Source organism: Electrona antarctica (assembly GCF_951216825.1).
Source record: "Electrona antarctica genome assembly, contig: scaffold_40, whole genome shotgun sequence".
Lineage (NCBI taxonomy): Eukaryota > Metazoa > Chordata > Actinopteri > Myctophiformes > Myctophidae > Electrona > Electrona antarctica.
This window is the reverse complement of record NW_027638523.1, coordinates 323,160-342,215: the sequence shown is the minus strand read 5'-3', so window position 1 is coordinate 342,215 and position 19,056 is coordinate 323,160. Positions and strand designations below refer to the sequence as shown.

General features: G+C 40.8%; 2 protein-coding genes across 4 annotated transcripts in view; both read right to left on the bottom strand.

Annotated features, from left to right (window-relative positions):
- LOC306917958 (uncharacterized protein) overlaps nucleotides 1-19,056 on the bottom strand; it is a 338,291-nt gene that overhangs the window by 98,704 nt on the left and 220,531 nt on the right. The gene's annotated exons all lie outside the window — the stretch shown is intronic.
- The window catches only part of LOC306917977 (uncharacterized protein), a gene marked incomplete at its 3' end in the record, with an annotated part of 51,521 nt that overhangs the window by 24,318 nt on the left and 8,147 nt on the right, over nucleotides 1-19,056 (bottom strand). The window contains exons 3-4 of the mRNA XM_079530878.1: nucleotides 18,562-18,705; nucleotides 14,929-15,294 (exon numbers count right to left, since the gene is read on the bottom strand). Of these exons, the coding sequence (XP_079387004.1) occupies nucleotides 14,929-15,294; nucleotides 18,562-18,705 (510 nt within the window). The remainder of the gene's footprint in view (nucleotides 1-14,928; nucleotides 15,295-18,561; nucleotides 18,706-19,056) is intronic.

Genomic DNA, 19,056 nt, shown 5'->3' with positions numbered 1-19,056 from the left:
TGTGTAATGGTCTCAGCTAACTTATTTAAATCATATCCAGAGCAATGAAAATGTGTGTCATCTGCAAACAAAACAAATTGTAATAATTTTGATACGTCACAAATTAATGTATAGATCAAATAATTTGGGTCCCAAAACAGAACCTTGAGGGACTCCACATTCAATTTTCATACACTCTGATGTGTTACCTGCCCACTGCACATATTGTTGTCTATTGTCTAAATAGCTTCGCATCCAGTCCAGTACCATTCCTCTCACGCCGTATGTGTATAATTTAGAAATCAAAATGGAATGATTCAAGGTGTGAAAGCTTTTTTTAAATCTATAAATACCCCTATTGTATATTTATTTTCATGTGTTGATGTTGATATTTCCTCCATTATATGCATTAAAGCTGTTGCTGTGGACCTATTTTGCCGAAAGCCATATTGGCATTCACTCAACACTTGATGCTTTTCAATAAAAGCATCAAACTTTTGTGCAAAGATCTTTTCAAGCACCTTAGAGAATTGTGAGAGCAATGACACTGGTCTGTAATTATTGAAGCTATGCTTATCTCCTGATTTAAAAAGTGGAATAACTTTTGCAACTTTCATTCGATCTGGAAACTTGCCTGACTGAAAGGATAAATTAAAAATATAACAAAGGGGTTTGATGATACAATCAATTGTCTTTTTCACTATAACCATGTCTAACCCATCACAATCAGTGGATGTCTTATTTTTATACTTTGTTACCATAGATAGGATTTCTAACATTTCCCACAAAGATAGACTGCAACACTTTACTACTTCCTGTCCAATCCGTTTCATCATGATTTTCAATTAAGTCTGCCAAATTTGGTCCAATGTTTACAAAAAAAGAATTGAATTCGTTCACCATTTCGTTCTTGTCTTTTATAATTGTATTATTAGTATTGAAATGACTAGGTAAGTTTGTGGAAACTGGTTTATTACCCATTACTTTGTTTAAAATATTCCAGGTACCTTTAATGTTATTTTATATTTTATTTTAGATGCATTCTGTAAGCTTTTTGTTTTCCAAGGTTTTCTGTTGACGTATTTTTTTTGCTTATGTAAAACTAATGGACAGTATTTGTCATACAGTGCCAAGTATTTATTTAAAAAAGCCTAATATGCTGCATTAACCTCATTCACATAGACCCCCGTCCAGTCAACCTGCCTAAGATCATCCCTGAACATGTTTATTGCATTATCCTTTCTTATTCTTATATACTGTATCTAGGCACATTTTCCTCCTTGTCCTTCTTAATTTGGCATTCTAATGTAAGAAAAATAGGTGAATGGTCGCTGACATCATTTATCACCAAACCACTTATGATTTTCTTCTCCAAGCTGTTGGTAAAAATATGGTCAATCAATGTAGCAGATGTTTCCGTTATTCTACTAGGCTTTGTTATTAATGGGTATAATCCTCTGCCGTATAGTGACTCCAAATATTCGGATGATGCCTTATGGCTGGATACCTTTAAGAGGTCCACATTGGTATCTCCACAGATAAAGAATGTTTTGTTTTCGTTTACCCTACTTAATATATCTTCAAGTGTTTCTGTGAATGTTTCTACCGTTGACCCAGGTTTCCTATATATATATACACAAGTAACAATTATATTGCTCCTTTTTTCCACCTGTATTTCCACCGTTACACACACTCCATTAGGTCATCAATTGCCATTGTCATGTATTCGACTGATTTACAATTCAGTTTATTGTCCACAAAGAGTGCCACACCTCCTGACTTCTTATTTGATCTATTTGTGTGGTATAATTCATAACCATCAATGTGGAAGTCACAACCCCTATCCGGGTTTCCGACAAGGCTATCAACTTGAATTTACCTTTAAGAGTGTTCAGAAAACCATTGATTGGAGTAAAGCTTTTGTAAAGGCTCCTACAATTGAAATGTATTAACGAAGATGTGTTACGTAAATCAACCTTATCCCGAAACTGTTCCTCTGTATAATAATCACAGGTGACATTGATGGAATTAAACACATGATTTTCAGGATCAACATTATATTCAAAGTCGTGCAGTTTATACTCTGTATCATCCTCCATTGGGAATAAATGTCCAATTGTCTCTGTCATTTTTTACATTCAAGTTTTGCAGTTTGTTTCCATACACGATCGATGCATTGCATTTTAAAATACCTTTAGATTCCAGTGACGTTCCATCAGCCCCAGTCTTAGTCCCTGCGCAGGCCGTCCGCCAGTCCGCTGTCAAACGGTGGCGCAAGCCTACTATTCCGGCTCCAAAACCGGCTTGCGACTTCACCCTGGTGCCTTTCCAATATACCCTCGCATACCGAATCGATGTCCCTCTCCGATCTGAATCCATGTGATTGTTTACGTGACTTCGGCTAAACGTAGCCTGACTGGCCATCCCCGTTTCCCGACAGGTATGTTCCATGTCCGTCACAGTCAATGTCAAAGTGATTCTTTATATTCGTCCAATTCCTGGAGATGCATGATCACGACGACCTTGGCTTCCTCTAGTGTTCCGTTAAGTTTTATCATGACTTTACAATTTCGCGTCCACGTTGCCTGGATGTTGCCTTCCTTCTTTAGCATACGAGCGTGTCTAGCAATGTCTGCGTTCTTTTTAGTGAGATGCTCATTCATGTACACTCCACTTCCCTCCAGTTTCCTCCACTTCCTCAGTAGCTCGATTTTGTGTTTTGATTCACAAATCTCACTATTATGGCTGGTATTATGGCTGGTATTGAACTGATGTTCTTTTTGTTTTTTCTTTTGTTTTTGGGGAGGGGGAGGGTGTGACATGCAGCGATTTGGTCGCTTTGTAGATTCACTTCTTTACTCACAAAGAATGCTACGACTTGCTTGACAGTGATTGTTGTTCTTCTGGAGGGGGCGGCGTTACCGCCGGTCTCCGTAGCTCTCGCATAGCTCCTGTGAGTGGTTTTCAATGCGGTTACAATCACATCTTCCATTCGGGTATATAGTTCAAGGTCATCCACTCGACTCTCCAGGAACTCAATTTTCTCCTCTTTCTCTTTCACCAGATTTTTTAGTTCTGTGATTTGTTCCACCAGGTTCATTATCATTTCTTGCTGTTTGGACACTTTCTCAACTTCTCCTGTCAGAGAGTATAGCGTCTCCTTGATCTCCTCCAGATCTTCAGCTTTTTTCTTTTTAGCCGCCACCATTCTTTTGTTTTATTTTGCTTCCAGTCCGTCCGTTTTGTACGTTGCTTTAAATAAAAGCAATGTTGCTCTTATCGTATCACTGACATTATAGACTATCTGAGAAGCCGTTTGGCTGTGACCACACGCTGCCACACACCGCCGCCATGTTAAAGAAGTCGCGTCAGAAAACTTGACGTTTTATCTGATCGAGGAGCTAGTATTGTATACCATTGATTTGATCCATTTTGAAGTAATGATATACAAAATTAGGACCTAATTTCCGTTAAGGAACTTGACTACCTTGACTACATTTGTATGAATGCAATAATATCAAACAATTACAATTTCTCAAAAAATACCATTTATATTAGGACTCCCACCCGTGGGTCCTGGGACCCACTGCAGACCTAACAACATCACTGTAGTACATTCTGTTTCCTAGACGGGCTCTCTACCCATTCAGCTATGGCTGTCCCTCTCTAAGGAAGGACAATATCAGTCACTAGAACCAGGGATGGGTGTTTTCTGTGTATCTACGATGGTTAAAATGGAGTTTGAAGTTACAATGGGCTTGTCTGATAAAAATGAATATAAAATATCTAAATACTGAATTGAGCAAATTCAAAACTGTCCAAAGTGTTCACAAAAAGCCTGAGTAGACGATAACATTACCCACAATTATTTTGAAAGTGAAATATCCCTTTATGTAAGTAAGTAAACAAAACAGCACATACCTATACGGTACAACTTTACTACAGGTTGCATCTTCGCATCAAACAGTCCACGTCTCTGATCCACCTCTGGCTGTTCCTCTGACACTGTTGAATGTCTTTTGGAGGCCATCTCTCTAGATACTGTAGACCTCTCCCTGTGGTGCTATGTGGAAATCACCAGTAGAAACAACTTGTACTTATCATTCAAAAAGGGTTTACTGAAAAACCAGGAATAATCTGGTGACCACCGGAGAGACGGGTGAAAGCCGGAATGTAGACGGCACCCGGGAGCAGTATGGGTTGGCGCCCCAGCCTGTGTCTACCGTGAGGAGGAAGCCCAACACACCCATGGTGAGGCCTTTAGGAGGGCCATTCAAGCTGCAAGCGGAGTTTGCAGCACCACCGTTGCCCAGGTGGAGCCTGCAGCACCACCGTTGCCCAGGTGGAGCCTGCAGAACCATTGTGGCTCAAGAATCCACCACTCCTGAATGAAGTGTCTGGTGCTGATTGATGATTAGAACCTTCCTGGACAGATCACTTAACCCTTTGAGTGGACCAGTACCATGTCTCGTGCTTAAAATCTTAAAAGTCTCACGCACAAATATCTTAATAGCTAAACATGATTATGGGTACAAACTTGTTGTTCTATACTTATGTAGTGGCACAAGCGGAAACATGCTGTGTGTCTGTGTCTTTTAGGGGACCATGAGTTACCAAACTATATTTTTATCCTTACAGTTTCTGAATAACCCTTTAGTCTTGTTAAATAATACTAATAAAAACATCATTGTGTTTTACCTGATAGAGTATATTGCACCACATCTTCCTACGTAGTAATGTCAAAGTTGACTCACCAGTCTCCTCTTCCTGTTCCTCTTTAATCTGTGGAGGTTGTGGTTCCTCCAGGACCAGACCTCCTCTCCTCTCCTCACATTCAGATGAAACCTCTTTACACACAGACAGGAGGAGGGGAGAGACGGTAGCATCAGCAGAGCAACTCAATGTGCTTTTGTCAACTCAAAGATTATTCTCCTATTCGTTTTGTCAGGATCGTTTAAAAAATGAGTGTCTCGAGTCTCTTCACAATGCCTCGCAGAGCAAGGTGTTGAGTAGAGCCCGACATCGGTCTCAACGATGTATCCGTCATTGTTGGCGCCGATGCCCGACATCGGACATTATTTCACCGATGTGGCCAAAACATTTTTTTAATCATCATTATTGTAATCTACCCCCAACCACCCCTTTCCCCCCTCACTGTATATTTCCCTTTTTACCTCCTTTATGATGAATTCCTGTTGTGTTCTTTGGAAAAATAGAAGTGTATATTTGTACATCTCTAAATGTTTTGATGAATTGAACAAGATGGACCCTCTGGTAAACAAGTGTAATGCTTTTATTGGGTCGTCCACTCACAGTTAACAGTTTTTGTATTGAGTTGTGCTTGAAATGTACTGTAATTCTGCAAACAGTTTTTGAGTGGTGCAAACCACTCCAACAACTGGCTTTGTTAGTTTACGTGTCCACGTGTTTGTTTGTACCAAAAAAATCACACCCGTGTGAACTGAGTGGTGTAAGGTCTTATATAGCCTGATCATCTGTGGTCACTGACGTAATGTCTCATTCCGGCCAATCACAATGCACCATGCTCATTTTTTGGTACGAACAGACACGTAAACTAACAAAGCTGAAATCACACCCGGGTGAACTGGGTGACCATAGCAACCATGCTCATTTTTTGGTACGAACAGACACGTAAACTAACAAAGCCAGTTGTAGGAGTGGTTCACACCACTCAACTAACAAAGCCAGTTGTAGGAGTGGTTTACACCACTCAAAAATGAGCATGGTTGTTATGGTCACTAAGTTCACACGGGTGTGATTTTTTAAAAGCCACTGCGTGTGCCGTGCCTGTGACTCTGACCATTTATGTGACTCACCATTTATGCCAAATATCTTATTAGCTAAACAAGATTATGGGTTCAAACTTGTTGTGCTATAGTTATGTAGCGGCACAAGCGGAAACAACATGCTGTGTGTCTGTCTGTCTTTTAGGGGACCATGAGTTACCAAACTATATTTTTTATCGTTACAGTTGCTGGATAACCCTTTAGTCTTGTTAGAATAATACTAATAAAACATCATTGTGTTTTACCTGAGAGAGTATTGCACCACATCTTCCTACGTAGTAATGTCAAAGTTGACTCACCAGTCTCCTCTTCCTGTTCATCTTTAATCTGTGAATGTTGTTGTTCCTCCTGGGCCAGAATGGATCTCCTCTCCTCATATTCAGATGAAACCTCTTTACACACAGACAGAAGGAGGAGAGAAGGTAGCATCAGCAGAAGAGTACAAACGAGGAGTACAAACGGAGCGCAGAGCACATTTATGCCACCCATGTCTCCTTGCTCACTGGGAGCGGTGGCTGTTTATACAGGAATATATGTAATGTATGTATGTTCACAGACATTCTAGGGCTAGTATAACTACTGGTAAATGTAGTTCAGTTCAGTTAGCTTAATGCTATTTGTAGCTAAGCTGGTGTTGTTCAGTCTACTAACCTGTAGTGTGTAGATCGATGTCCATATCAAAATCAATGTCCAGCCGTTTGTTTTGTGTCTCCAGCAGAGTTTCTAGTGTCTCCATCTCTCTCTGGAAGAGGTTGACCATGAACTCTCCCAACGCGCTGAGGCACTCCAACACAAACACTCTGACGCTAAGCTCCACACTACAAACATCAGCAGCGTCACGCTGCTGTTTGTCCACAACAAACAATATCTCCTCTCCCACCGACGCTAGCTGTTCATTTATCTTCAGCCGTACAGACTCCATTTGACGCTTTTCACCTCCTTTAGGAGACATTTCCACCAAGCTTTCTGTTCCTACTGTAATATAGAATGTGTAATAAAGGCACAAATATCAACAATTCCCGAGAGGCACGACAACATGTTTGTTCAACAACATTACCGTGGAAAACAACTGGCGTGGCCACGTGATGCAAACAAGTACTTCCGACCGGGTCAAAGTTTTCACGCATGCGCAATAAAGAATCCAGGCACTGTTGCCTTAATGCCTTTCGCCCCCTGGTGGTGGAGGTGTGTAACTGTCAGATAGATAGATAGATAGATAGATAGATAGATAGATAGATAGATAGATAGATAGATAGATAGATAGATAGATAGATAGATAGTGTTATGACCTGGCTCTTGGGCCATAACAAAGGAGGAAGACACACAGCTGTTTAAAAGTGCACAAACCAATATTTATTTACAATATAATAAACGTATGCATCAAACAATACTAAAGTATTAAGTGGCTTGTGTTAATCAGTAGATCAGTAGTGTAAGTGAGTGGATGTGTGGTAAATGTAATGTAGGGTGTTGAATGGAGCAAACAAATGCTGCTGCTCTCATGGAAGGAGAGAGAGAGAGAGACCTGGCTCCCAAGAAAAGACAGACTATGCACACACTGCACACAAAACGAGGTAGAGACTGAGCTACACTTCCTAACCGTCTGTCCACTGTACCAAGACATCAGAGACATGTACTTCCCTGCACAGATTACAATCACCCAAGGAGAGTTTGAAAACCACCAAATGTTTAGGCCTATAACATGTTTAAAACATTGAAATACTGCTGTTAACTTTCAAAAGTATAAAACGTCTCGGATGTATAGGCTAACTATCTCTGACAGAAAATGCACAATCTTTTATAGTCTCACAAGATAGTATTACTCAAAGTGTTAATATAACACAGCTCTGTTTACATGACTGTTTATTGTATTGTTTTATCTTGATTGTTTTGTTCCACTTTTGCTTTGGCAATGTAAACGTTTGTGTTTATGTTTTCTCATGCCAATAAAGCTCCTATGAATTTAATTGAATTGAGTTAGGCCGGCCAACTCCCAGCCCTTTATTTATTTATTTATTTATTTATTTATTTGACAGGGACAATGCACATTAATCAACATTTCAGTTTTCATTTCCATGTAAATGTGCCAGAGTTAGCCATAAGCTAATTTACATCTGTAGTCTCTGAGCAGGCTCTTAAAATGGTAGTACAACTGAACATACAATGACACATACAGTACAATACAATGCAATACAATACAATACAGATAAAAGAAAGACAGAGTGTATAGTGTGCCAGAAAACAGCACCATGCGTTGATGCCATGTGTGCATATGTGCCAGCACCCAACACTATGTCCATATAAAAACACAATACAACAGATATAGAACACACTGGGACCACTGGCCAGGCAATTGATTGGCAATTGCTCAGGACCTGTGGGAAGCAAAGACCTAGGCCTATAGGAATACACACAGGCCCTAGTAGGCCAACTACAGGGGCTGTGACAACAGACAGACAGACAGGCAGGCAGGCAGGCAGGCAGACAGACAGACAGACAGACAGACAGACAGACAGATAAGCTATTTGCACACTTTTGACAATTTGAATCCATGATGCATTGATATTAAATGGAAAAAGTACTTTGTAATTTCACTAATTTGTCATTAAAAGGAATACTTGAGCATACGTAGGCTACTTTGTCCACCACCGATAACTGGACACCAACATCAGGTAGTCTAAATTATTATCTATGTATTAGTACTAATTACCTAGTAATTATTACAGGTGGTTCATCAGCTGGTGGTTCATGAGCTATGCCTGATTTTCAATCAAGTGCTACAGTGCCACCCTTTGTCCAATGGTTGTGGGCTTTGTGTCTAAGCAGGGTGACATAGCCCTCTAACATATTGCCACATTTCGTGAAAAACAACTGCATGGTTTGGCCTGGAGCGCGGACATAAGAAAATATGTATAATTCAAAATAGTGGGTGATCTAATGCTGCATTCACATGGAATCGGGCAAGCGGTAGACGGCAAACGTCAAAACCTGCTGGACGGCACGGTAAAAAGATTAAATATTTTAACATTGATGCCGTCTGCCGCTACCGTCAACTGAACTGGCTGCCAGGCTGCCGTGCCATCCTGTTCCGTTTACCGTCCTGCTCCCGTCCACTAAAATGACTTACGGTTTGCCATCTACTGCTTGACTGATTCCATGTGAATGCAGCATTAGCCAGGGTCAGGGGTCAAAAGTCAGAACACGAAAGTTGTTCGACACGAGGAGACGCATATGTCTATCCAAGTTTTATTGTTGACGGTCAAACGGAGCTATACCTGTTCAAATTTTGCATTTTTGATTGAGTGCTATAGCGCCACCCTTTGGCCAATGGCCATGGGCTTTGCGTTCTCACCGTTTAGCATACCCCTCTACCATATTGCCAAGTTTCACGAAAACCGACTGCACGGTTAAGCCAGAAATGCAATTTTGTTTTTAAGGGGCCAGGCACTTCGGGCGCAGCCCCTTAAAAACAGACAACTACAATAAGGGACCATAGACCATTTAGCTTGGCCCCTTAATAACTTGAATTTTTGAATTACATTTGACGCAGTGATGGTCTCATAATATAATTTTTTCTTGTTTTTAGTTTTTCTTTTGGAGGTTACAAAAATACCAGATACTCTGTATAGACTGTGTTAGCAGAGCTGCCATTACAGCGATAAGGAAGAGTCTAGATAGCTTGGAGCTAGTCGGACTAAACAAACATAACGGAGGAAAAGAATGAGGACTCAGCACTTACATTCAGCTCGTGACCATAATAACTCGAGCATCTTTATTAGCAGCGTCATTATATACACATTTGGGTAACAGGCATATCCGGTACTTCCGGTGTGGCTCTTCAGAATAAGGGTTTATCGTTTACATATATACAGACTAGGGCCGGGACTTTAACGCGTTAATTGAGATTAATTAACTACAGAAAAATTAACGCGTTAAAAAAATTAACGCATTTAATCGCACCTTTTTTTTCCACCGCGGAACGTTTCTCACTGGGTGCGTTTCTAGTAGTACTGAATAGGCTGCGGCACGCGAGCAGCAGCAGCAGCAGCTACACTACAGGCTACAGCTCCGTCAGAAAGCCCAAAGTCCAAACCCAAATGAATCGAATGAAGAAGCCGCTTATATCGCTTTTGCTCCATGGATGGGACATTTAGATGTAAAAGATATCGGATGGACGCGTGGATAGCGGCATGGCTGTGTGCAATGTCAGAGGATCCATTTATGACAACGTTAGCTTCTATGCTAGGCTTGCTAGCTGCTTCAGTTTAACATGTCTCACAGACCACCGGAGACGCGCGGTGATTTCACCACAGCACGAAGCTGTCAAGCTGTCTTCAATGCGAAACATACTGAAGTAGCATGGGTCAGCCCCAACCTCATGTGAAATGTTTCCCCCATAATAAAGTTGTTTTTATTTGTTCTCATGCCCTGCCATGTAAAGCAGCACATTTGAGTATTCATATACACACTGAAGACACTATATAGGCACTTGCTGCTCTTGTTTATCTGTTGGGATAAAAAAGTTGTATTGCTTAAAGGGGAATACCACTCATTTTCAACATTTTTCTATGGAGTTGTGTCCACTGGAAATAATAAAGTCCCCCCATTATGTGTTGCCTATAGAACTGAAGGTCTGAAAAAAACAGTAACATTATGAAGTACATTTTTGTGATGTCACTGAGATGTACTTCATAATGTTACTGATTTTTTTCAGACCTCCAGTTCTAGGCAACACAGAATGGGGGGGACTTTCTTATTATATCCACACAACAACTCTAAGGTATATTAATGACAGTAAAATGTTGAAAATGAGTGGAATCCCGTAGTCACTATTCACTGGGATACCAAAAAACATTTGAAAAAAAAGGTTTCTCACTGTTCTCGGGTTGAATATTGATATGCGATTAAAATGCGATTAATCGAGATTAATTAACTACAAAGCCTCTGATTAATTAGATTAATTTTTTTAATCGAGTCCCAGCTCTAATACAGACAATAAAGATCACATCTTAACAGAATGTCATCATGGGAATGTGTCGCTGCACTAAGAGGTGTTGGTATAGAAAGAGTGAGACCACAGCATGTCATGATGGATCAATCCAGATCTTTAATGTCAATCCTCCGGCCGGCCTGCCAGCCAGGAAAAGACCCCCAAAACACTTCTCACAGTGAACAGGAGTATAAATGTGGTCACTTCATGTCGTACTGTATTCTAGGTCCGCTGGTGACCGCTAAGAAAAGGAAGGCACGTGCATAGGCTTCAGCCCCTGCCCTTTTACCCGTCTGTAAAAAAACTGCCCTCTTCAGTCCATGAAAGTAGCCGTTTTAAAGATGTTTTGGCCAATCTGCTCAATCTGCTCAGTTCAAAGCTTGTAGAATGTGTGACTTATATAAATACCACGACAAAATGGTCGTGCATCTGTTCCCAATGAGGCAGCCTGCTCATATCTCACCTTTGGAGGAGAGCTGGCTTGCAGAGCATGGCTTAAAACTTAGGCTGATCGGCTGTGGGGCCAATAGGGCTATACTGTAGGCTACTGTATATTGATCACAACATGAACGCCAGACATGCATGCCTTGGTAACTCCAAATGTCCCGTGAATCATTTAATATTTCATGACGACATATCATCATATCATCACAAGAACGCATCAGTGGACTTACCATCTGACAAATAAATTATAGCTGTGTCGTGTGTCCAGATTTGATTAATTTCCCCAGTCATTCCGATATACGACAGTGATATGATATTAATCAAATAATAATCATAAAATCTGATGAAAGATATCAAGACCCGACCCACAACAGCCCTGCCAATCAGGCTCAGCCCTGTTGGCACAACAGGTTGTGTGTCGGTCTGGCGAGTGGGAGACTGGGGTTCAATCCCCGCTACCTGCGAAACACTACATCTGCAAAGGGGAATGATTGAGCAATTGTTCAATATAAATGGCTTTTATAATATTCTTGCCAAGTTGTATTAGCCTTTAGTCTTGAGGTCAAACTTAAATCAATTAACTTCTTTCTCATTATACGTGAGAAAAGGATATCCAACAGATTGCTACTTTATTAACAAGTGGATCCATCGTTTAGGGGCTTGCTTGCCAAAATAAGCTGATCTACAAGTGTAACGCGGTGCACAACAGACACGCTGTTATCTTGTAGATCTGTCCATTTGAAACATGTTAGTAACGTGTTCCGATAGCGACCATAAACATCATCACGTTAGATTAAACGGGCGTGTATGTTCTACGCGAGGCGGAACCTGCATGGTGGAAACGCTTGGTAAAGAAGGAGTCCGCTGACTGTGAGGTTCATGAGCTATACCTTTTTATATTAGAATTTTCACTTGAGTGCTATAACGCCACCCTTTGGCCAATGGTTGTGGGCCGCACCGTTGAAAGTAGCATAACCCTCTACCATATTGCCAGGTTTTGCAAAAAAACAATTGCACAGTTAAGCCAGAACTGCAAGTTTTGGCAGCCTCAGCCGATCTGCGTTGCTGATGCAAATAAATGAATAAATAAATTGTGCGTGGCTGCGGCGTGCATCTGTGGGAACCGATAGGGAAAAACGAAATTGATCTTTTTGGGTGGTTACCCGGCCGTGTTGTTTTTGGCAGCACATTTCTATTTTAGTTTAGTCAGTCTTTGGACTGAAACTTCATTTAGTTTTAGTCATATTTTAGTCTCCTGGAATGTTTTGGTAGTTTCAGTCGACTAAGTGTCATGCAATTTTAGTCGACTAAATCTACAGTTGATTTAGTCGACTAAAATGTCTTTTGGCGGGCCTTGATGCCGTCGTAATGACAGATTTTACACTTGCTGAAAATAGCTGATCTACAAGCTCACAACGCGTCGCAGCGCGACACATGAGCTGGTAGATCGGCTATTTTCAGCATGCGAACCAAGTGTAAAATGACTTTACTGCATCTTTTGTCCACTAGTCTATTTTTTATTTGTTGAAGAAAGTGTCAATATATTTAGTCTTAGTTTTAGTCACCAGAGCTTCGTTTTAATTTAGTTTCCATTTAGTTTCCGTCGGTGGAAAAAGGTAGTTGACGAACAATTTTCGTCTTAGTTTTAGTCGACGAAAACAACACTGGTACCCGGTTCCCCAGCATGTTGTTATCGGTTCCTGCTTGGTCACGAGGTTCCCTACCCACGACCCTCTTACCATATTGCAGAATTTCGTGGAAGACGAAAGCACAGAACTGTCAAAATTGTGAAAAATGTCAGAAACCATACGATCAATAAGAGATCTTTGCCGCTTTAGGCTTGATCCCTAATAATAATAATGTATAATATTCTTGCAAAGCCTTAGCCTTTAGTCTTGAGGTTGAATTTAAATAAATTAACTTCTTTCTCATTATACGTGAGAAAAAGGATATTCTACAGATTGCTACTTTATTAACCAGTGGATCCCTAATAATAATAATAATAATAATAATAATAATAATGGATGGAATTAAAATAAGTACCTTGAGTATAGTACAGGTTAAAGAACAAAATAAAATAAAAATGAGAAAAACTAGCAGTTGTAGGCAGTGTGCAGAATATGAAAGAACCTTCATTCCAATGGACCACATACAAAAAGATACAGAATAAACTAACTTGTGATGTCTTTAATCACTCATGTTGATATCGAGCATCGCAGTGCACATATCGAGTGAACCGGAAGAGAATTTCCCATTCATTTCCCCATAGACGTTTCAAAAAGTCTATATTTTAAGACCTTTTAAGCCTCGGAGAAAGCCAACTTGGATGGTGACAAAAAATGACAATAAAAAAAAATTGGGCAGAACAAATTAGAAGGAAAAAAGGGCAGGGTTCAATACTTTTCTTTTGAGATTTTCTTATTTCTAATTATTTGTCCGGCCCAACATTTGTTGTTCATTGTCATGATTTGTCACCTTGGCTTTTTCCAAGGCTTAAAAAGGTCTTTAAATAAATGCTTTTTGAAATGTCTATGGGGAAATGAATGGGAAATTCTCTTCTGGTGCCGTCTTCGTTCTGAAAGGGGCTGTGACGCTCTATTGTCAGATTATGTGATTCCACTGCTTTAGTATCTATCTGTCATTGTCATCCTGGAATCGAATGAATGATCATTCAATTGTCTGTCAACTCAAATGGGTTCATGGGGCAAATGTGCATTTATTACTATTACAACTAACCACTTCTTCCCTGTATGATTCCTCCTCATTATCCTCAGATGTGCATTTTGACCCAAGCATTTGCCACTAACTGCAACTAAAGGGTTGTATGAGTCCTCATGTGTGTTTTTAGAGTAACACTCTGAGCAAAGCCTTTACCACACACGTTACAAATAAAGGGCTTTTCCCCTGTGTGAGTCCTCATGTGTTTTTTTAGATCACTACTTTGTGTACAGCCTTTACCACACACGTTACAAGTAAAGGGCTTTTCCCCTGTATGAGTCCTCATGTGTAATTTTAGATTACCGATGTGAAGACAGCCTTTACCACACACGTTACAAGTACAGGGCTTTTCCCCTGTATGAGTCATCATGTGTGTTTTTAGATGACCACTCATAGCAAAGCCTTTGCCACACACTTTACAAGTAAATGGTTTTTCCCCTGTATGAGTCCTCATGTGTAATTTTAGATTACCGATGTGAAGACAGCCTTTACCACACACGTTACATGTAAAGGGCTTTTCCCCTGTATGAGTCATCATGTGTGTTTTTAGATTACTGATGTTAAGACAGCCTTTACCACACACGTTACAAGTAAAGGGCTTTTCCCCTGTATGATTATTCATGTGTGATTTTAGATTAACACTCTGAGCAAAGCCTTTACCACACACGTTACAAGTAAAGGGCTTTTCACCTGTATGAGTCCTCATGTGTGTTTTTAGATTATCACCCTGAGCAAAGCCTTTACCACAAACTGTACAAGTGAAGGGCTTTTCCCCTGTATGACTCATTGAGTGCTTAATCAGATTTGCCTTACGATTAAAACATTTGCCACAGTCAATACAACTAAAGCGTTTCTTCCCTGTGTGGCTCCTCATGGAGTGAGTTTGTTTTGATGATTTCAGGTCCTTGGACAGCTTGCTGCTCAACGACAATCTTTGTCCTTCCACATGTTGTTTCTTGTGTGATTTCAGTGTGTTTAAAGTTGACTGACCTTCACTGGTCTCCTGCCACTCATCACTGTCTTCAGTGTCAGATTCAGAACAGTGTGAAGAGAGGAGCTGGTCGTCACTAGTTGGTTGTGATGTTCCACAGTCCTCTACATCAGCTTGTGTTTTCATGTGTTCAGTTGAGGTGCCGGCTACAGGCTCCGTCTCTCTGTTTTCATCATCATGATCATCTTCACTTTTCACTGCTTGTAATGTCAACGTTGACCCATCAGCCTCCATTGGTCTTTGAAGTAGCTCCTCTTGTTCATCTTTAATCTGTGGTGGTTGTGGTTCCTCCTGGACCAGACTGGAGCTCCTCTCCTGTTGTTCAGTGACAACTTCCTCTTTACACACAGGGAGGTGCGGGACGGCTAGAAAAAATACAGAGAGAAAAACATTTAATGTTTCAACTTTTCATTTTTGGAGGAACATCATCACAGATAGTTTTCAGGGCTTGACATTTGAGCCACATTTGGACAAGAACATTTACTCACTTGTCCAAGTAAAGATTAGTCATTCTTGTACTTGTCTTGCATATTTTGTTTGTATTGAATATAGAGCTGGGACTCGATTAAAAAAATTAATCTAATTAATCAGAGGCTTTGTAGTTAATTAATCTCGATTAATCGCATTTTAATCGCATATCAATATTCAACCCGAGAACAGTGAGAAACCTTTTTTTTCAAATGTTTTTTGGTATCCCAGTGAATAGTGACTACGGGATTCCACTCATTTTCAACATTTTACTGTCATTAATATACCTTAGAGTTGTTGTGTGGATATAATAAGAAAGTCCCCCCCATTCTGTGTAGCCTAGAACTGGAGATCTGAAAAAAAATCAGTAACATTATGAAGTACATCTCAGTGACATCACACAAATGTACTTCATAATGTTACTGTTTTTTTCAGACCTCCAGTTCTATAGGCAACACATAATGGGGGGACTTTATTATTTCCAGTGCACACAACTCCATAGAAAAATGTTGAAAATGAGTGGTATTCCCCTTTAAGCAATACAACTTTTTTATCCCAACAGATTAACAAGAGCAGCAAGTGCCTATATAGTGTCTTCAGTGTGTATATGAATACTCAAATGTGCTTTACATGGCGGGGCATGAGAACAAATAAAAACAACTTTATTATGGGGGAAACATTTTACATGAGGTTGGGGCTGACCCACGCTTGTCGCTTGCTACTTCATTATGTTTCGCATCGAGGACAGCCTGACAGCTTCGTGCTGGTGAAATCACCGCGCGTCTCCGGTGGTCTGTGAGACATGTTAAACTGAAGCAGCTAGCAAGCATAGCATATAAGCTAACGTTGGTCATAAATGGATCTTTCCCTCTGACATTGCACACAGCCATGGCGCTATCCACGCTTCCATCCGATAGCTTTTACATCTAAATGTCCCATCCATGTAGCAAAAGCAATATAAGCGGCTTCTTCATTCGATTCATTTGGGTTTGGACTTTGGGCTTTCTGACGGAGCTGTAGCCTGTAGTGTAGAGTGACTATTAGATTAGTCGATGGGTGGCTCTTCCAAGACAGATTTTGCGCACTCATTAGAAGGCGGGTGTAAGTGCCATCCAACCGTTTCTCTAGTTGCTTTGAACGTGTCCATGTCTCGGAGCCATAGAGTAGAATCGGCTCAACGGTCGTCCTAAATATTTTTACTTAACACATTTTGTGCCCAAAACGTCTGTGGACGTCCTGGGTATTACCGCACGTGCATAGCCCAAGACGTCTGTGGACGTCTTCCAAAAAAAACGTGGTGCCAAAGTTTGTTTTTTCGCCATTGAGAATGTATTTGGCGTTTAAATTAAATAACTCAGAAACTATAAAACATTTCAAAGTAAAAAGTTCCAGCATGTGTCTCCACAGTCAGCTGAATTATAAAAAATGTGAATGGATTTTCTAGGTGAAAGTGATTTTGGGCAGTTTTGCGTGGGCTCTCAATGTGTTAACATCTTAAGTAACTAAGCTGGGATGACCAGATCTTATGCATGTCATTGCAGGCTGACCAGGCCATACCCTTCCTAGTTTGAAAGATATATATGAACCCAAATACTTGTAGTCATCAACCTGTTTCAGAGGAGTGTTGTTAAGTGTTTTTATAATGTGGTTATTGTTGGATTTGCATATATTTACGTATTCAGTTTTCGTCTCGTTGAGATAAAGACCAACACAGTTGGAGGCCTGCTCAAGAGACTGAAGGAGAGCCTGAGCTCTTGATTGACTGATTGACTCCAATGATTGACTGATAAGCGCGATGTCATCAGCGAAGTCAGTGTCATTATTCTCATTTATCTTAGCTCACCAACAACCCTGTGCACCAGCTTTTCTCTTGAAGTTTAAACAAACTATTTTTAATCTTTCTTTCCCCTTTTCCTTCTTGTTTTAATTTTCCTTGCAATGTGGTTTTGATTTAAGCGGAGCTACAGTTGTGTGTCTGATAGATTGGGATCTATGCGCCCTTGCTTTATTCGCATGCCTTTACCGAATAAGCAATCCCAATTTGTATCAGCCAAACAACGCGCGTGGATAGTTCTTCGGCTCATGCCCCAGGGGAATTATTTCACGATGCGCCCGTTTGCTGTGTTTATTGTTATGTGAAAAACCTGACGGCTATGAATTCATTGAGACTTGGATTTGATAAAATAAATATTGCATATGCTCGCACAATCTAAATACAGGTTTGGAACTCATCGTGGGCGGCTGTGGTTCAGGAGGTAGAGCAGGTCATCCAATGATCCCTGGGTCGGCGGTTCGAATCCCGGCTCCTCCTGTCCACATGTTGAAGTGTCCTTGGGCAAGACACTGAACCCTGCATTGCCTCCAATGAGTTGGTTGGTGTAAGCTCGCCACCATTGGTGTCTGAATGTGGGAAGTGAGGACCCTGGTGTCGACTGTTCGCCGCTTCACCTCCCAATGTATGAATGAATTGTAAAGTGCTTTGACCACTTGGAAAAGTACTATGAAAATGCAATTCATTATAAAAATGCAATTCATTATTTGATTTATCGTGTGTATTTGGTTTCATATACAAGAGGGGTTTTTCAAAGCATTTATTCACTATGTTAAAGAAGTCGCGTCAGAAAACTTGACGTTTTATCTGATCGAGGAGCTAGTATTGTATACCATTGATTTGATCAATTTTGAAGTAATGATATACAAAATTAGGACCTAATTTCCCTTAAGGAACTTGACTACCTTGACTACATTTGTATGAATGCAATAATATCAAACAATTACAATTTCTCAAAAAATACCATTTATATTAGGACTCCCACCCGTGGGTCCTGGGACCCACTGCAGACCTAACAACATCACTGTGGTACATTCTGTTTCCTAGACGGGCTCTCTACCCATTCAGCTATGGCTGTCCCTCTCTAAGGAAGGACAATATCAGTCACTAGAACCAGGGATGGGTGTTTTCTGTGTATCTACGATGGTTAAAATGGAGTTTGAAGTTACAATGGGCTTGTCTGATAAAAATGAATATAAAATATCTTATACTGAATTGAGCAAATTCAAAACTGTCCAAAGTGTTCACAAAAAGCCTGAGTAGACGATAACATTACCCACAATTATTTTGAAAGTGAAATATCCCTTTATGTAAGTAACAAAACAGCACATACCTATACGGTACAACTTTACTAAAGGTTGCATCTTCGCATCAAACAGTCCACGTCTCTGGTCCACCTCTGGCTGTTCCTCTGACACTGTTGAATGTCTTTTGGAGGCCATCTCTCTAGATACTGTAGACCTCTCCCTGTGGTGCTCTGTGGAAATCACCAGTAGAAACAACTTGTACTTATCATTCAAAAAGGGTTTACTGAACAACCAGGAATAATCTGGTGACCACCGGAGAGACGGGTGATAGCCGGAATGTGGACGGCACCCGGGAGCAGTATGGGTTGGCGCCCCAGCCTGTGTCTTCCGTGAGGAGGAAGCCCAACAATCCCACGGTGAGGCCTTTAGGAGGGCCATTCAAGCTGCAAGCGGAGCCTACAGCCCAGGTGGAGCCTGCAGCACCACCGTTGCCCAGGTGGAGCCTGCAGCACCACCGTTGCCCATGTGGACTCTGCAGTACCACCGTTGCCCAGGTGGAGCCTACAGAACCACCGTTGCCC